This window comes from Cetorhinus maximus, chromosome 7 (assembly GCF_964194155.1).
Source record: "Cetorhinus maximus chromosome 7, sCetMax3.hap1.1, whole genome shotgun sequence".
Lineage (NCBI taxonomy): Eukaryota > Metazoa > Chordata > Chondrichthyes > Lamniformes > Cetorhinidae > Cetorhinus > Cetorhinus maximus.
The window spans coordinates 110,709,123-110,726,167 of record NC_135885.1 but is presented as its reverse complement, the minus strand read 5'-3'; the positions used below and the strand labels follow the sequence as shown (position 1 = coordinate 110,726,167).

General features: G+C 44.0%; 1 protein-coding gene across 1 annotated transcript in view; it reads right to left on the bottom strand.

Moving 5' to 3' along the window:
* Positions 1-17,045, bottom strand: part of LOC144682978 (cilium assembly protein DZIP1-like) — a 138,693-nt gene that overhangs the window by 29,343 nt on the left and 92,305 nt on the right. Inside the window, exon 8 of the mRNA XM_078545911.1 lies at positions 16,178-16,240. Coding sequence (XP_078402037.1) covers positions 16,178-16,240 — 63 coding nt within the window. The remainder of the gene's footprint in view (positions 1-16,177; positions 16,241-17,045) is intronic.

The following is a 17,045-nucleotide window of genomic DNA, read 5'->3' as shown; positions in this document are numbered from 1 at the left end:
CTGGAAAGAACACTCCAGTTTTGCTGCAGAACATAACACAACACGAAAGACAGCAGTTACAAGTGATAAGCCCAACTTGCTTTGTGCAGAGAAAGGGTGCTATGGACTGTCTCTAATGGCAGGAGGGTCAATTATGTCCCACTGGTCAGCCACCACCACCACAAGTTGGACAGCTCCCGACTAGTAAGGTCATGGTCCATCTGCTTCAATGGGTGTCTGGAACTCAGAGTCTCTGCTCAACAAGTGGACAGATCTATTGCATCAGGCAGACAGAAAAAAACAAAAAGAAGATGCCAATTCTTTGATTGGCAAACTGGAATTTCAGATGACTTGTAGTTGCTCAATAACATGCACAAGACAGCTGTGATTGACATGAAACTTGATAGGCTGAACATTAACATAGTATCCCTACAAAAGACCAGGCTCACTAAGAGCAGATCATGGAAACAACAACATTACATGTTCGTTTGGCAGGGGAAGAGTTCAGATGATGGACATGAATAAGTTGTAGGCTTCGCTGTAAGGAACATGCCACTCTCAATGATAGAACCCTGCACAAATGGTTGAGAACATGGGCCAGAAGTTTGTGTCCCACTGGTGGGCGCGTGCCCAACACGAATGGATGTGAAGTAGCGCGAGATGACGTCAGGCAAGTTTCCTGACCTCATCCCGCACTTGCATGATAACTCACTCAGCAGGCGCACGAGGCAGTCGGAAGCAATTAGATGGGCAATTAAGCCCATTAACAATGCAATCAACAGCGATTTACGTGGCCCGTCCACATTTACGGTTGGCAGACGGGCCATTCTCCCAGGCGACATTCCCATTTTTGCTCAAACCTCGATCCAGGGTGGGATGAAATCTCCCTGGGGCAATAAAATAAGAGATATCTGAGGACTGTTTTTTTTTAAAATGGGGTATGCTTTCAGGTGCTTGATTCTGCTGCACGGACATATTTTGCAGCATTTTTGTCATGTCCTTTAGTTTGTGGAGGTCTGCAGATCCCTGGGGCAGCTGTCTGCCTTCAGGGAGCTCTCTCGAAGTGCTCACCTGCGCCCTTGGTTATGTTGGCACCTGCCCTCTTCCTGTCCCCACCCCAGCAGCGCTGAGTATTTTAGCGTGCCTTTCACGCTGGCTGGTCATTAATTGGCCATTCTGCATGAAATCGCAGTCAGGAGCCGGTTGCAGCCGGTGGCCCATTTCCCTTCCACTCCCGGGCCCGTCAATTGTGTGCACCCGACGACCAAAAAATTCAGGACATGGTTTCTCCGTCTGCCTCTCAACTCAAACAGGACCAGTTATGCTGCAATTCTACGCTCCACTACAGAGGCGACTTTGAGTAACTTGACACTGCTAACACAGAATCCCTAAGTGAGAACATCTTCATCTACTTGGGAATTTCAATGCAAGTGTGAGGGCAGACCATAAGGCATGGTTCTCCTGCCTCAGACATCATGGCCTGGGAAAGATAAATGAGGAAGGAGAGACCACTTGAGCTTTGCTGCTACCATGAGCTTTGTGTAACTAAAACTTTCTTTCAAAACAAATCCTATGCCACAAGATGACCTGGAGACATCCAAGTTCAGGGCATTGGCACCAGCTGGATCTGATCATCACCAGAAGTGACTCTCTGAACAGCACTCTCAACACACGCAGCTACAACAGCATTGACTGTGATAGATTACCCTTTGATGTGCACTAAAGTGAGGATACAACCCTTGAAGCTTCCTCATTCAAAGCTGAAATGCCATTCTTGTATCAACATCAGCCATACTACCTACCCAGATAAAAACCAACAGTTCCATGACTCGATTAACAGACACTCCCTGGCATTCCCAAACAAGAGTGCAGAAACATAATGAAACATACCTCGAGACACAAACCACAGTACCACTCTCAGAACATATGGTAAGGAAGAACAGAAAAGTGCAGACAGGTTTGAGATTAATATCACTGTGATGGAACCTATTCTGGAAGCCAAGAGGGCCACTCTCATTAATTACAGGAGAGATCTGAGTGAGAAAACTCTGAATGCACTAACAGCCACTCAAAATAAGTCCAAAAGACTGCCAGGCAATGCACCAATGACTACAGGTTACAACTCTGCGAGGCTATCCAGATGTCCTCCGACACAGGGAATGTCAGAAGCATGTATGAAGGGATCAAAAAGGCAACAGGTTCATCAAGAAAGAAAACTGTTCCATTGAAAACAAAGGAAGTGGAGGTCATCACTGACTGCAATAAACAGTTGGAGAGATGGGTGGAACACGGCCTTGAGTTGTATGCTAGGGAGAAAACTGTCACCAATGAAGCTGTAGACTCCATAGAAAGCCTGCCTATCATGGCAAGAGCTCAATATCAAACCCACAGTGGAGTAGCTTAGCAAAGATATTGACTTGCTTACCAATAGCAAAGCTCCGGGTGTTGATGCAATACTGCCTGAACTCATTAAGCACGGGAACTCAACACTCCTGCAGCATCTACACAAACTTCTCTGTCTCTGCTGGAGTGGGCAGTGCCACAGGATCTGCATGATGCATAGATTGTCACTGTGTACAAGAATAAGGGAGACCGCAGCGACTGCAACAATTATCGTGGAATCTCCCTGCTGGGCATCATTGGAAATGTATTTGCCTGTGTAGCCCTTGTCAGACTGCAGATCCTGACTGAACGCATCCATCCCAAATCCCAGTGTGGTTTCAGAACTGGAAGTTCCACAATTGACATGATCTTCTCAGTTCAGTCCAGCAGTTGTGAGAGAAATGCCATGAACAAAGGAGACTACTATATATTGTCTTCATCAATCTCACCAAGGCATTCGACCATGTGAGCAGAGGCAGTCTAGTTAAGCTGCTGGAGAAAATTGGCTGGCCACTGAAGCTGCTCACTGTGATCTCTTTCAATGACAACATGATGGGTAAGGTCACATATGATGGCGCAACATCAGGGTCGTGTTCTGGCACCAACACTCGTCAGCATATTTTTTTTTTGCTGCTGTCATATGCCTTAGGTCATCTACAGAGTGTGTTTACTTATATACCAGAACTGGCAGAAAGCTGTTCAACCTAGCTCACCTAAAGTCCAAGACAAAGGTGGGCCAAGGCCTCTTCAGAGAGTTGCTCTACACTGATGATGTCGCATTAACATTCCAAAGTGAGGAAAACCTTCAGCAACAAATGGACAGACTCTCTCATGCCTGTGAAGAGTTTGGTTTGACCAGGAAGACAAATGTCATGGTCCAGGATGTTGCCATACTGACATCTATCAACACTGATAATGTGACACTGGAGGTTGTTGATAGCTTCACGTAACTAGGCTCCACAATCCCCTGCAATTTGTCACTTGATGAAATCAGCACATGTATTACAAATGTTGCAGCTGTTATATCCAAGCTGAATAAGAGAGTGTGGAACAACAGCAACCTGACTGGAACACAAAACTGTGAGTCTACAAGCCTGCATCCTCAGTGCACTCTTCCACAATGGTGAGACCTGATAACATAGGCTAGGCAGGAGAAAAAGCTGAGCAGTGACCTTCGCTGTCTCAGACATAGCCTTGGCATCTCTTGACAGGACAAGTTCACCAACTCAGAGGACCTGGAGCATGCTAGTTCCAACAGCATACACTCATTGCTAAGCCAACGATGTCTCCGCTGGCTCAGCCACATTCATCAGATGGATGACGTTCGTAAACCCAAAGACCTTCCGTCAGTGAATGCCCACCAGGTCACGACATCCGGGGCATCCATACCTCCACTACATGGATACCTGCAAGCGAGATATGAAGATGGCAGACATTGACACTGACAACTGGGAGACAATTGCTGACGGCAACGACCTCTGGAGGTTGACTGAAAGGGCATTGGAAGAGGCGAGCAGAAATGAGAGGCTCCAGCTGGCTGCGAAGAGGGCCCAAAGAAAACAGAAGCCAGCAAATTGTGCACCTTCTCACCCCATTGACTTCCTCTGTAGCAAATGCGGCAGATGCTGCTACATCGGAGAGGGGATCCTGAGCCACACCAGACGATGCTTAATAGAGTTGACCACCAGATGCAAACCATCATCTTATGGGATGGAAGGCTGCCACAGAGGACATAGCTTAATCCGCAGCCAACACATTTATGCTGATATTGAAATGGTTATTTATAGCCTAATTTTTTCCACCATGCGGCTTGCCTTTTCTAACAGTAGATGCCTTCGTGCATGGCTAAGTAGTCTTGTGCCTCAACCAAATGCTTACTTTAAGGGAGGAACAGGACAGGAGGAGTTCAGTTTGCCAGTGTCAGGTTTTGGGATCTGAGATGCTTCTCAATCATCGAAAGCTTAATGATGTAACTCATCTGTTGCTTTGGGAGAGTTTAGCCCTGCCTGAAAGAGGTAGGAAGACATCTACTGACAAGAGCCATCTGAAAAGAAGGTACCAACATTAAATATCTGTTCCAAGTTACCCCTTCTCCCAATCCCTGTAATACTCTATTCACCAATAAATCCCTGTGAAAAAAATGGTATTCAGCACTGTAACCCCAATTTATGTCCTAGTGTGAGCAACTCTTCTGTAAGCATGTCCCTTAAGTGGCCATACTCCAGCCAAAGATTGTATTGCAGCAGTCTGAAGGTTCTTGCTGACTTTGGTTCTGGAATTTCAGAATGGGATCTTCTAGTCTGAGTGATTTATTCCCTCAGGGTGTGCCTTTAACCACAAGGACATTGTGAGGCTAGCAATTTCTTTTCAGCTTTATGACTTAATAACTCAATACTACTTAAACTTTGTGCTGCTGGATGTTCAACTCTTATCTAATTGGCTGCCTCAGAATAGTAACGATCGTGAATTAAAAATAATCACCATGTATGTTTACAAGTAAAGAACACAATGTGGTAACTATTAACAGCTTAACTTTTGTAAAGGATTGCAATATGACCCAAAGTTTGCTGGAGCAAGGCACGGTGCATTGTGTCCATTAATGAGACATTTTACCTCAACTTACCCTCAAAAAAATATTGGACTGCAAGGTGCTAGAAGTATGTGAGCTGATGGCAGCAAATTGAGGGCAATGGAGCATATGGGGCCTTAGTGAATGATGGGGCCAACAGTCTATCTTGGCAGTCAATAAGATTTAAGTTTCAGAAAGAAACATGTGGAAGGGAATAGGGTCAAATCAGGTACAGAAGGAGAAATAACAACAATAACAATCTGCATATAAATAGTTGTTTGGTAGTACATAACTTGAGTATTGCTGAAAAAAGACATTTTGTCGAAGCTTTTCGTTTTGCAATCAGCAGGACAATCACAAGAATACCAATGTCAGGGGAGGCAAGAACTTCAAATTGTATGAGAAGAGAGTGCTGATTCGTTGGCCAGTGGACTCTGTTTGGTAGAGGCGTTGCCATGGAGAATGCACCAGTTAATTGTGACTGATAGTTAACTGCCAAGCATTGTTTGAAATTTAAACCAGGCAGCTTGACTCTGATTGGTCAAGGAATTGCTCTGAGGAATGAACCAACAAATGGCTATCACTTATTTTGTTTAGCTAAAACAGGCGCAATGTGTGTACACGTTCTGTCTGCAAAGGACAGGCCCTGTGTATTAATATATGCAGCTTTCATACACTCAAATGCACCACACTGTGAGCCCAACTGACAGTCTTAAATTGGTTGTCAGCATAATTTTTAGCACACTAAGGATTATTTAGCAAATGTTGTACATAAATAATTTAACTTTTTTTTTACTTTATTTAACTTAAAGTAAGGGTTTTTTCATTAACTAGAGGCATGGCAGGGCAGCTCAGTCTCGTGTTATGTACCGCCTGCAACATGTGGGAAGTCCTAGATGCTCCTTGCGCTCTGACCGACCGTGTGCGCAGGAAGTGCCACCAGCTGCAGCTACTTGAGCTCCAAGTTTCGGAGCTTGAGCGGCAGCTGGAGGCACTGAGGTGCATCCACGAGGCTGAGAGTTTCGTGGATAGCACGTTTTTAGACATGATCACACCACAGCTTACGGAAGTGCAGACAGAGAGGGAATGGGTGGCCATCAGTCAGAAGAAAGGTGTCAAGCAGGTAGTCAGGAAATCCCCAGGGTGCATCTAGCTCGAGAACCGTTTTTCTGTGTTGGAAAATGGTGAGAGTGACGGTTCCTCTAGGGAGTGCAGCCATGCACATGGCACTGAGAGTGGCTCAGCTGCACAGGGGTGCAGGAAAAAGCGGGGAAGAGCAATAGTAGTAGGAGACTCGATAGTAAGGGGAACAGGCAGGCGTTTCTGCAGCCATAGCTGTGACTCCAGGATGGTATGTTGCCTCCCTGGTGCCAGGGTCAAGGATGTCACTGAATGGTTGCAGGGCATTCTAAAGGGGAGGGCAAACAGACAGAGATCGTGGTACATATTGGTACCAATGACATAGATAGAAAGAGAGATGAGGTCCTGCAAGCAGAATTTAGGGAGCTAGGAAACAGATTACAAAACAGGATCAAAAGATAGTAATCTCTGGATTACTTCTGGTGCCACGCACTAGTGAGTATAGAAATAAGAGGTTAGTCCAGATGAGTGCATGGCTGGAGAGATGGTGCTGGAGGGAGGGCTTTAGGTTTCTGGGACATTGGACCATTTCTGGGGGTGGTGGGACCTGTACAAGACGGACGGGTTGCACCTGAACCGGAATGGGACCAACATCCTTGCAGTGAGGTTTGCTAGTGATGTTGCAGAGGGTTTAAACTAACTTGGCAAGGGGATGGGATCCTGACAGGAGGTTCAGCAGGGGAAGAGACACAGCCAAAATTAGAAGAGAGAGCAAGTGAGTCTGGAAGGCATAGAAATTATAGGCCAGTTAAGGCACAAGGGAGTTTGGCAAGGTTGGATGATATTTATTTTAATGCAAGGAGTCTGACTAATAAGGCAGATGAGTTGAGGGCACAATTAACACATGGAAGTATGATGTCATTGCTGTCACAGAGACATGGTTGAGAGAGGGGCAAGACTGGCAACTCAATATTAGAGGATATAGTGTCTTCAGACGAGACAGGGAAGAAGCTAAAAGAGGAGGGGGTATCGCAATATTGATCAAGGAATCAATTACAGCAGTAAGGAGGGATGACATCTTAGAAGGCTCCTTAAATGAAGCCATATAGGTAGAACTGAAAAACAAAAAAGGAGCAATCACATTGCTGGGAGTGTACTATAGGCCCCAAACAGTCAGAGAGAAATAGAAGAGCAGATATGTAGGCAAATTTCAGAGAAGGGTAAAAATAATAGGGTAGTAATAGTGTGGGATTTCAACTTCCCCAACATTAACTGGGTTAGTCAAGGTGTGATAGGTTTAGAGGGAGCGGGATTACTAAAAAGCATCCAGGAGAGCTTTTTAAGTCAGTACGTAGAAGGACCTACATGAGAAGGGGTGGTCCTGGACTTAATTTTAGGGAATGAAGGCAGGCAAGTGGTAGAGGTATCAGTGGGGGAGCATTTTGCAGATAGTGATCATAACTCCGTTAGGACCAAGGTTGTTATGGAAAAGGATAAGGGTGCGTCAGAAATTAGAGTTCTAAATTGGGGGAAGGCCGATTTTGATAAGACCAGGTATGATTTTACCAGAGTGGACTTGGAGCAGCTATTTTTAGGTAAAATATAGCTGTCAGAGCAGTGGGACTCATCCAAGAAGGAAATAGGGAGCGTACAAGGCCAACATATTCCAGGAAAGACAAAGGGTGGGACCAACAAATCCAGGGAACCCTAGATGTCGAGGGATATACAAGATTGGATAAAGAGAAAAAGGGAGGCTTATGGCAGATACCGAGGGCTCAAAACAGCGGAAGCCCTACAGGAGTATAGAATGGTTAGGTGGGAATTTAAAAAAGAAATTAGGAGGGCAAAAAGGGGGCATGAAAAAACATTGGCAGGTAAAATAAAGGAAAATCCAAAGTTACTTTACAAATACATTAAGAGTAAGAGGATAACTAGGGACAGAGTAGGGCCCATTAAGGACCATACTGGTAATTTGCGTGTGGAGCCAGAAGACGTAGATAGGGTTCTTAATGAATACTTTGTGTTGGTGTTCACAAGTGAGAGGGATGACGTGGGCATGGAAATCAGGCAGAAGGACTGTGATATAATTAAAGAAATTAGCATAGAAAGGGAGGAGATTCTAAGTAGTCTGGCAGGCTTAAAAGTAGATAAATCTCCAGGCCTGAATGAAATGCATCCCAGGCTGTTGAGTGAGGCAAGGGAGGAGATAGCAGGGGTGCTGCTAATAATTTTCAATACCTCTCTGGCCACATGTGGTACCGTTATTCAAGAAGGGAGGATGGGATAACCAGGGAACTACAGGCCAGTCAGTCTAACTCAGTAGTGGGAAAACTATTGGAAACAATTCTGAGGGACAGAATTAATCTACACTTGGAGAGGCAGGGGTTAATCAAGGACAGTCAGCATGGTTTTGTTAAGGGGAGGTCATGTCTGACCAATTTGATTGAATTTTTCGAAGAGTTGACCAGGTGTGTAGATGAGGGCAATGCATTTGATGTAGTCTACTTGGACTTCAGCATGGCTTTTGATAAGGTCCCGCATGGGAGACTAATAACAATGGGAAGAGCACATGGGATCCAACGCAATTTGGCAAATTGAGTCCAGAATTGGCTGAGTGGCAGGAAGCAGAGTGTGATGGTCGAGGTGTATTTTTGTGATTGGATGCCTGTGTCCAGTGGGGTTCCACGGGATCAGTGTTGGGTTCTTTGCTGTTTGTGGTATATATAAACAATTTAGACTTGAATGTAGGAGGGTTGATCAGTAATTTGGCGGATGACACGAAAATTGGTGGTGTGGTAAATAGTAAGGAGGATAGTCTTAGATTACAGGAGGATATAGGTGGGCTGGTCAGATGGGCTGATCAGTGACAAATGCAATTTAATCCGGATAAGAGGTGATGCACTGGGGCAGGACAAACAAGGCACAGGAATACACGGTGAATAGTAGGACCCTGGGAAGTACCGAGGATCAGAGGGACCCTGGTGTGTAAGGCCACCGGCCCTTAAGGTAGCAGGACAGGTAGATAAAGTGGTTAAGAAGGCATATGGGATACTTGCCTTTATTAGCCGAGGCATAGAATATAAGAGCAGGGAGGTTAGGCTGGAACTGTATAAACTGCTGGTTAGGCCGCAGCATGCGTATTGTGTGCAGTTCTGGAATCCACATTTTTGGAAGGATGTGATTGCACTAGAGAGAGTGCAGAGGAGATTTACCAGGATGTTGCCTGGGCTGGAGAGGTTAAGTTATGATGAGAGATTGAATAGACTGGGGTCATTTTCCCTGGAGCAGAAGAGATTGAGGGGGAACATGATTGAGGTGTATACAATTATGAAGAGCATAGATAGGGTAGACAGGAAGCAACTTTTCCCCTTGGAGGAGGGATCAATAACCAGGGGACATAGATTTAAGGCAAGGGGCAGGTGGTTTAGAGGGGATGTGAGGAAAAATTTTTTCACCCAGAGGGTGGTGGAAATCTGGAACTCACTGCCTGAAAGGGTGGTAGAGGTAGAAACCCTCATAACATTTAAGAAGTATTTGGATGTGCTCTTGCGATGCCATGGCATACAAGGCTATGGGCCTAGTGCTGGAAAATGGGATTAGAATAATTAGGTACTTGTTTGACTGGCGCAGACCCAATGGGCCGAAGGGCCTTTTTCTGTGCTGCAGACCTCTATGACTCTAGATCATCAGTAAAATATTGGAAAGGGGTCATCAACAGTGCTAATCAAGCAGCACTTGCTTAGTAATAACCTGCTCACTGACCTCCAGTTTGGGTTCCGCAAGGGCCACTCAGCTCCTGGCATCATTACAGCCTTGGTTCAAACATGGACAAAAGAAATGAACTCCCGAGGTGAGGTGAGAGTGACTGCCCTTGACATCAAGGCGGCATTTCACCGAGTGTGCCATCAAGCAGCCCTAGCAAAACTGGAGTCAATGGGAATCAAGGGGAAACTCCACTTCATTCCATTCATACCTAGCACAAAGAAAGATGGTTGTGGTTGTTGGAGGTCAGTCATCTCAACTCCAGGACATCTTTGCAGGAGTTCCTCAGGGCAGTGCCCTTGGCCCAGCCATCATTGCTTCATCAATGATGTTCCTTCCATCATAAGGTCAGAAGTGGGGATATTCACTGATGATTGCACAATGTTCAGCAACATTCAAGACTCCTCAGATTCTGAAGCAGTCTGTGTCCAAATGCAGCAAGACCTGGACAATACCCAGGCCTGGGCTGACAAGTAGCAAATAACATTCACGCCACACAAGTGCCAGGCAATGACTATCTCCAACAAGAGAGAATCTAACCATCGCCCCTTGACGTTCAATGGCATTGCAATCACTGAAACCCCCACTATTAACATCCTGGGGGTTACCATTGACCAGAGACTGAACTGGCCTAGCCATATAAATACTGTGGCCACAAGAGCGGGTCAGAGGCTAGGAATCCTGCAGCGAGTAACTCACCTCCTGACTCCCCAAAACTATCCACCACCTACAAGGCACAAGTCAGGGGTATGATAAAATACACCCCACTTGCCTGGATGAGTGCAGCTCCCACAACACACAAGAAGCTTGAAGCCGTCCAGGAGAAAGGGGCCCGCTTGATTGGCACCACATCCACCACTGACGCACAGTAGCAGCAGTGTGTACCATCTACAAGGTGCCTTGCAGGAATTGACCAAGGCTCCATAGACAGCACCTTCCAAACCCATGACTACTACCATCTAGAAGGACAAGGGCAGCAGATAGATGGGAACACCATCACCTGGAAGTTCCCCTCCAAGTCACTCACTATCCTGACTTGGAAATATATCGCTGTTCCTTCATTGTCACTGGGTCAAAATCCTGGAACTCCCCTTCTAACAGCATTGTGGGTGTACCTACACGATATGGACTGCAGTGGTTCAAGAAGGAAGCTCACCACCACCTTCTCAAGGGCAACTAGGGATGGGCTAGAAAATGCTAGCCCAGCCAGCGAAGCCCACATCCCGTGAATGAATAATAAAAAAAATGCAGCATGAAATGATCTGATCAGGGTTGCCATTAACCCGCAAGATGTCTCTGGTGCGCCCTATTTCAGCATCAAGCTTGCATAGTGAGCAAAAGGCTTGGGCCCTATTTATGAGGTTACTGATGAGGACAATCTTATAGCACATGGAACTGTAAGAATCCCAATGCATGTACTGACCAGTGAAGGTTGGTCATGCGTTAGGCCGTGATAGAGAATGTCCTGGCAGATATCTCAACTACTACATCAAGGAAGGGGAGTTCATTTGACTGCTCCATTTCAAAGATGAATTTGAGTGCAGGATGGAGCCCACTAAGACATGGAAGGAAATTATTACATGCTGCTACAGATTTAAATATAGCTAACGTATCATCCACATATCGAAAATATGCAAGGGGTAGGGGTTTAGGTGTCATTCCATTGAAGACATGTTTCTCATGAAACTCAACAAAGATGTTTGCAAGAGCTGGGACCAGAGGGGATCCCATGACAACACCATCTATTTGGGCATACATGGTGTTGTTATAGCTGAGCTCAACTGCGCAAGCTGCTGAGCTCATAAGTACAATCAATACTGATTCACGCAATGGTGATGGGTCTAGATCACCATGATATACTGCTGCAGTGTAAATATCTATGGCTTCCTTAAGTGGTGTATAGGCTAGCAATGTCAAATGAGCACATGGACACAGCATTGCTTTCGATAAAGCTGGTTGTAGCAAGTCGCTCAACCATTTGGCCAATTCATGCTGTGTAGAACTGGTCGTAGATAAGATCGGGGGTAAGGGGACATCACTTTGTGTGTCTTCCGATTGTCCTGATGAGTGCAAGACGAAAAGCTTTGACAAAATGTCTTTTTTCAGCAATACTCAAGTTCTGTACTCCAAATGACTATCTGTATACCTGAGACAGAGGTATAACGAGGAATAAATTTGGACTATCAACAGCATCGTTCAACAAGCAGGTAAGCTATCTATCATAAGAACATAAGAAATAGGAGCAGGAGTAGGCCATTCAGCCTCTCAAGCCTGCCCTGCCATTCAATAAGATCATGGCTGATCTGCCCCAGGCCTCAACTCCTCTTTCGTGCCAGCTCCTCGTAGCCCTCACTGATATTTCAAAAATCTATCTACCTCCTCTTTAATACTTTCAGTGATCTAGCCTCCACAACTCTCTGGGGTAGAGATTCCAGACATTCACTACCCTCTGAGAGAAGAAATTCCTTCGCATCTCAGTTTTAAATGAGTGTCCCCTTATTCTATAACAATGTCCCCTAGTTCGAGATTCCCCCACGAGTGGAAACATCTTCTCAACATCTACCCTGTCAAGCACCCTCAGAATCTTATACGTTTCAATAAGATCACCCCTCATTCTTCTAAACTCTAATGAATAAAGGCCTAACCTATTTAGCTGTTCTTGATAAGTCAACCCCTTCATCCCAGGAATCAGCCTAGTGAATCTCTTTTGAACGGCTTCCAATGACAGTATATCCTTTCTTAAATACGGGGACCAAAACTGTACACAGTACTCCAGGTGTGGCCTCACCAACACCCTGTACAGTCGTAACAACACTTCCCTATTTTTAAACTCCAGCCCCCTAGCAATACAGGCCAAAATTTGATTTACCTTCTTAATTACTTGCTGCACCTGCATGCTAACTTTTTATGTTTCATGCACAAGAACATCCAGATCCCTCTGTGCTGGCCTTTTTGAGTCTCTCTCCATTTAAGTAATAGTCTACCTTCTGATTCTTCCTACCAAAGTGCATGACTTCACACTTTCCTACACTAAACTCCATCTGCCAAGTTTTTGCCCACTCACTCAGCCTGTCTTTATTCCCTTGAAGATTCCTTACATCCTCATCACAACTTCCCACCTATTTTTATATCGTCAGCAAATTTGGATACATTACACTCTGCCCCCTCCTTCAAATCATTAATATAGATAGTAAATAATTGAGTCCCATGGGCTGATCTTTGTGGCATTCCACTAGTTACGTCTTTCCAACCTGAAAAAAAACAATTAATCCCGACTCTCTGTCTTCTGTGTGTTAACCAATCCTTAATTCATGTTAATACATTAATCCCAATGCCGTGAGCTCTTGTCTTGTGCAATCACCTTTTGTGTGGCACCTTATCGAATGTCTTCTGGAAATCCAAATACACTACATTTCTCCAAGAGTGTATTCTACCCAAGGTTGTGCCAGTTTTCACTTCCAAACGTATTGATAATGTTAAAGTGAGACACAGTCCCACAATTGAGTGAGCATTAATGCGAGATGAGATTGAACAGATTAGTAATAGAGTTACTCATTTACGCCGTGCCCGACACTGCGCTTTGGTCTGAGGTACTAAAATTTATTTCATTTTTTGATTTGATCTGTTTATGCCATGATATTGCTTCAATAGATGACCGCACCATAAACAGTACCCATTTGAAACGTGTCCGCACTACAAACTCACTTTAGCGAATGCGGTTTGGCAATGCAATTAACGATGCCACTGAACATGTAACAAATCTCTGACCATGTACTCTCAGAAAGTGAGGAGTTTGTTCATGCGTATGGTTTCAATTTTGGTGTGCCTTCATCCCAAATCAAATGGTAAGAGGTATTTGCTGAGTTCGAACTCCTTTACTCCCAACTATCCCACCACAAACCAGCGCCCACTGAATCCTTGAAAGTGTGCCTAGCTGATCTAGTGCACACATATTGCAGTATTCTAAACGACCTGTCTGATTTTCACATGCAACACGAATGTCTTACAGCGTTGCGAGGCTTTAAGATGAACCCGGACATACACATCAGTAAACTTGACAAAAGGATGGGAATAGATATCCTTAACTAGCATGGCTATATCAACAATATCCACACTATTCTTAATGACGGGTCCAAATTAATATCCATTGGACCTGCCGCTCAGCATGACCAGACAGCCTTGCTCGAAAGTAAGCTAAAAAAAAGCTTGCTCGACTTCTGAGAGAGTGATGAGCTGCCGCATGATACATATAACAGGGTTCGTCCTCACGGCTTGCTGCGTCTGCGTCTATAAGGGCTGCCCAAGACACGCAATACTGATGCCCCTTTACACCTTATCTTAGCTATGACTGGTTCAGCACAGCATGAATTGGCCAGATGGTTGGGCGAAATGTTACAAACAGTTTTGAGCAAGTTTTACAGATACACGGTGAAGGATTCGCGATTTGCGAAGACCATACAGGGTTTGCATATCGATAGCAATGCTGTGTCCATGTGCTAATTTGACATTGCTAGCCTATTCACCAATGTGCCACTTAAGGAAGCCATAGATATTTGCGCTGCAGCACTACATCATGGCAATCTAGACCCACCACCATTGCGTGAATCAGTATTCAATGAGCTTATGAACTCAGCAACTTGCGCAGTTGATTTCAGCTTTAACGACACCATGTATGCTCAAATAGGTGTTGCCATGGGACCCCTCTAGGCCCAGCTCTCGCAAACATCTTTGTTGGGTTCCATGAGAAACGTGTCTTTCATGGAATGACAACTAACCTCCTACCACTTACATATTTACAATATGTGGATGATACATTTACTATATTTAAATCCACAGCTGCATGTAATAATTTCCTTACATGTCTTAATGGGTTCTATCCTGCACTCAAATCCACCTTTGAAATGGAGCAGTCAAATGAACTCCCTTTCCTTGAAGCAATAGTTGAGAAACCTGCCAAGGGGTTCTCTATCAAAACGTACTGCAAGCCTACCTTCACTGGTCAATACACACATTGGGCTTCTTACAGTTCAACGTGCTATAAGATTGGCCTTATCGGCAACCACATAAATGGGGCCCAAGCCATTTGTTCACCATGCAAGTTTGATGCTAAAATAGGGCGCATTAATGACATTCTGCCGGGTAATGGCTACCCTAATCAGATCGTTTTGCGCTGTATATTGCGCAAACTCATGAACAAGCCAAAGGCCATCACTTTCAGCCGTGAAAAGTGCCCAGTCTACCTCAGTTTGCCCTGGAAGGGCAAGGTATCTCAGATACCTGGCCCTTTTTGTTACTAGTAGTAGCAAAACCATTTTGCTACTATGCAGTAGCAACAATAGTGGTATTCACCACTAACAGGATGCTGCCCTCAAGCCAAATGGACATTCTGCCTATCTCACAAATGAGTAATGTGGTATTTGAATTTCAGTGCCAGTGTGATGCCATATATGTAGGCTGTATGTCCCAAAGACTGGGGATCATGTCAAAGAGCATGTCCCTTCTGCTATTGGCAACGGGCAAGGTACAGACTGTACTTAACCAGCCAGTGCTTGCAAAACTCAAAACACAGGGTCCAACATTAGATGTAATTTCACAATTGGACAACATTTGCTAAATAATCCTCAGTGTGCTAAACATTACATTGACAACAAATTTAAGATCGTCAGTGAGGCGCTTTTGTATGCATTGGAGGCTACATATATTAATACACTCTGCAGACAGAAAAAACATGTACACACATTGCGCCTGTTTCAGCTAAACAAATTAAATGACAGCCATTCGCTGGTTCATTCCTCAGGGCAATGCCTTGACCAGAGTCAAGCTGCCTGGTTTAAATTTCAAACAATGCTTGTAAGTTAACTGTCAGTCACCATTAACTGGTGCATTCTCCATGGCAATGCCTCTACCAATCAGAGTCCACTTGTCAACAATCAGTACTCTCTTCTCATATGGTATAAAGCTGCTGCTTCCCCTGACATTTTTTCAATTGTCCTGTTGAGTAAAAGACGAAAAGCTTCGACAAAATGTCTTTTTTCAGCAACAATTTGTATCTTCCAAGTGGAAAGATAGTTACGCTGTTCAGTACCATACTTAACTTTCTGCAGTGAATCTAATTTCTAATTAAAATGCAAACGCAGCAATTTAGTGAAACTCATAGTGAGGTCGAGGGTGAGCTGTCCCGTTTTTGTGAGGCTAATGGCGGAGCAGCACAAATTGTCCAGCAATGTGCAATGATTTATAATTCACGGGGTATCTCCACCTTGTCACAAATTGCTGGATGATTTACATATTAATAATGGCGTGCACCATTAAACTGGCTATCTGTCCCTTTTAATACTTGTAAAAATAAATTTTTATACGTCAGTGTTCAGATGAATATTCTCCAAAAATTATGATAAAAATTACCTTATGTTTCTCATGGTCATGTCTTTCGAAAAGACTATTTATTTCTGAAGTCCACTTATGTTCCTTTAAATGAAAGTATAAATAAATCATGTTAAATATCTGATATTTATGTGGCATGGATATATTCTGACTGTTCTTTATCAGCAAGCACATTATCACAAAAAATATGCAGTGCATTAGTTTGGCTCAGTTAGCAGTATTTTCCCCTCTGGGTCAGAGTCCAGCATTGGGGCATAATTTAATCTGACATTCGTGTGCAGTCCTAGGGGAACAATGCATTATCATCCAAAATGCTAACCGTGTCATACCTGCCTTTTCAAATGGATATTGAAATTGAATTATACAATTCAAAATGTTGCAGGAAGTTCTCCAATACTTCATCCAGCACTACACCCTCAATTAACTTAATATAAAAAGGGAAGACTGCTGCTTGCACAATGATATAGATGCATAATAGTTTCTGGAATTATTTGTAAAATAATAATCACCTTCTAGTTGAGGAGTATGTGAGGCTCAATTTGTTTAGGTACAGCATAACTGTAATGAACAGATTACATTGGAAATTTCCATTATGAATATTTGCATAGGCAAGGTCAATGACCAATATCAACATAAAAACACCTAAACTCACCAAACAATAGGAAGTAGATCATGAAGTAGTCATGTAGGAAAGAATTTTAATAATAAATAACTATAGTACTTTGGTAGTACATAACTTGAGTATTGCTGATGTTATGGCACAGCCAATGGTAAATGCTGAGTTGCTCAAATCCCAGAGGGGACTTGAAACAACTGCCACAACCTGTATGAATTTGCAATTTGTATTAATTTCGAGATGTGTGCCTTGAATTCAGTAGTAATAAGACCA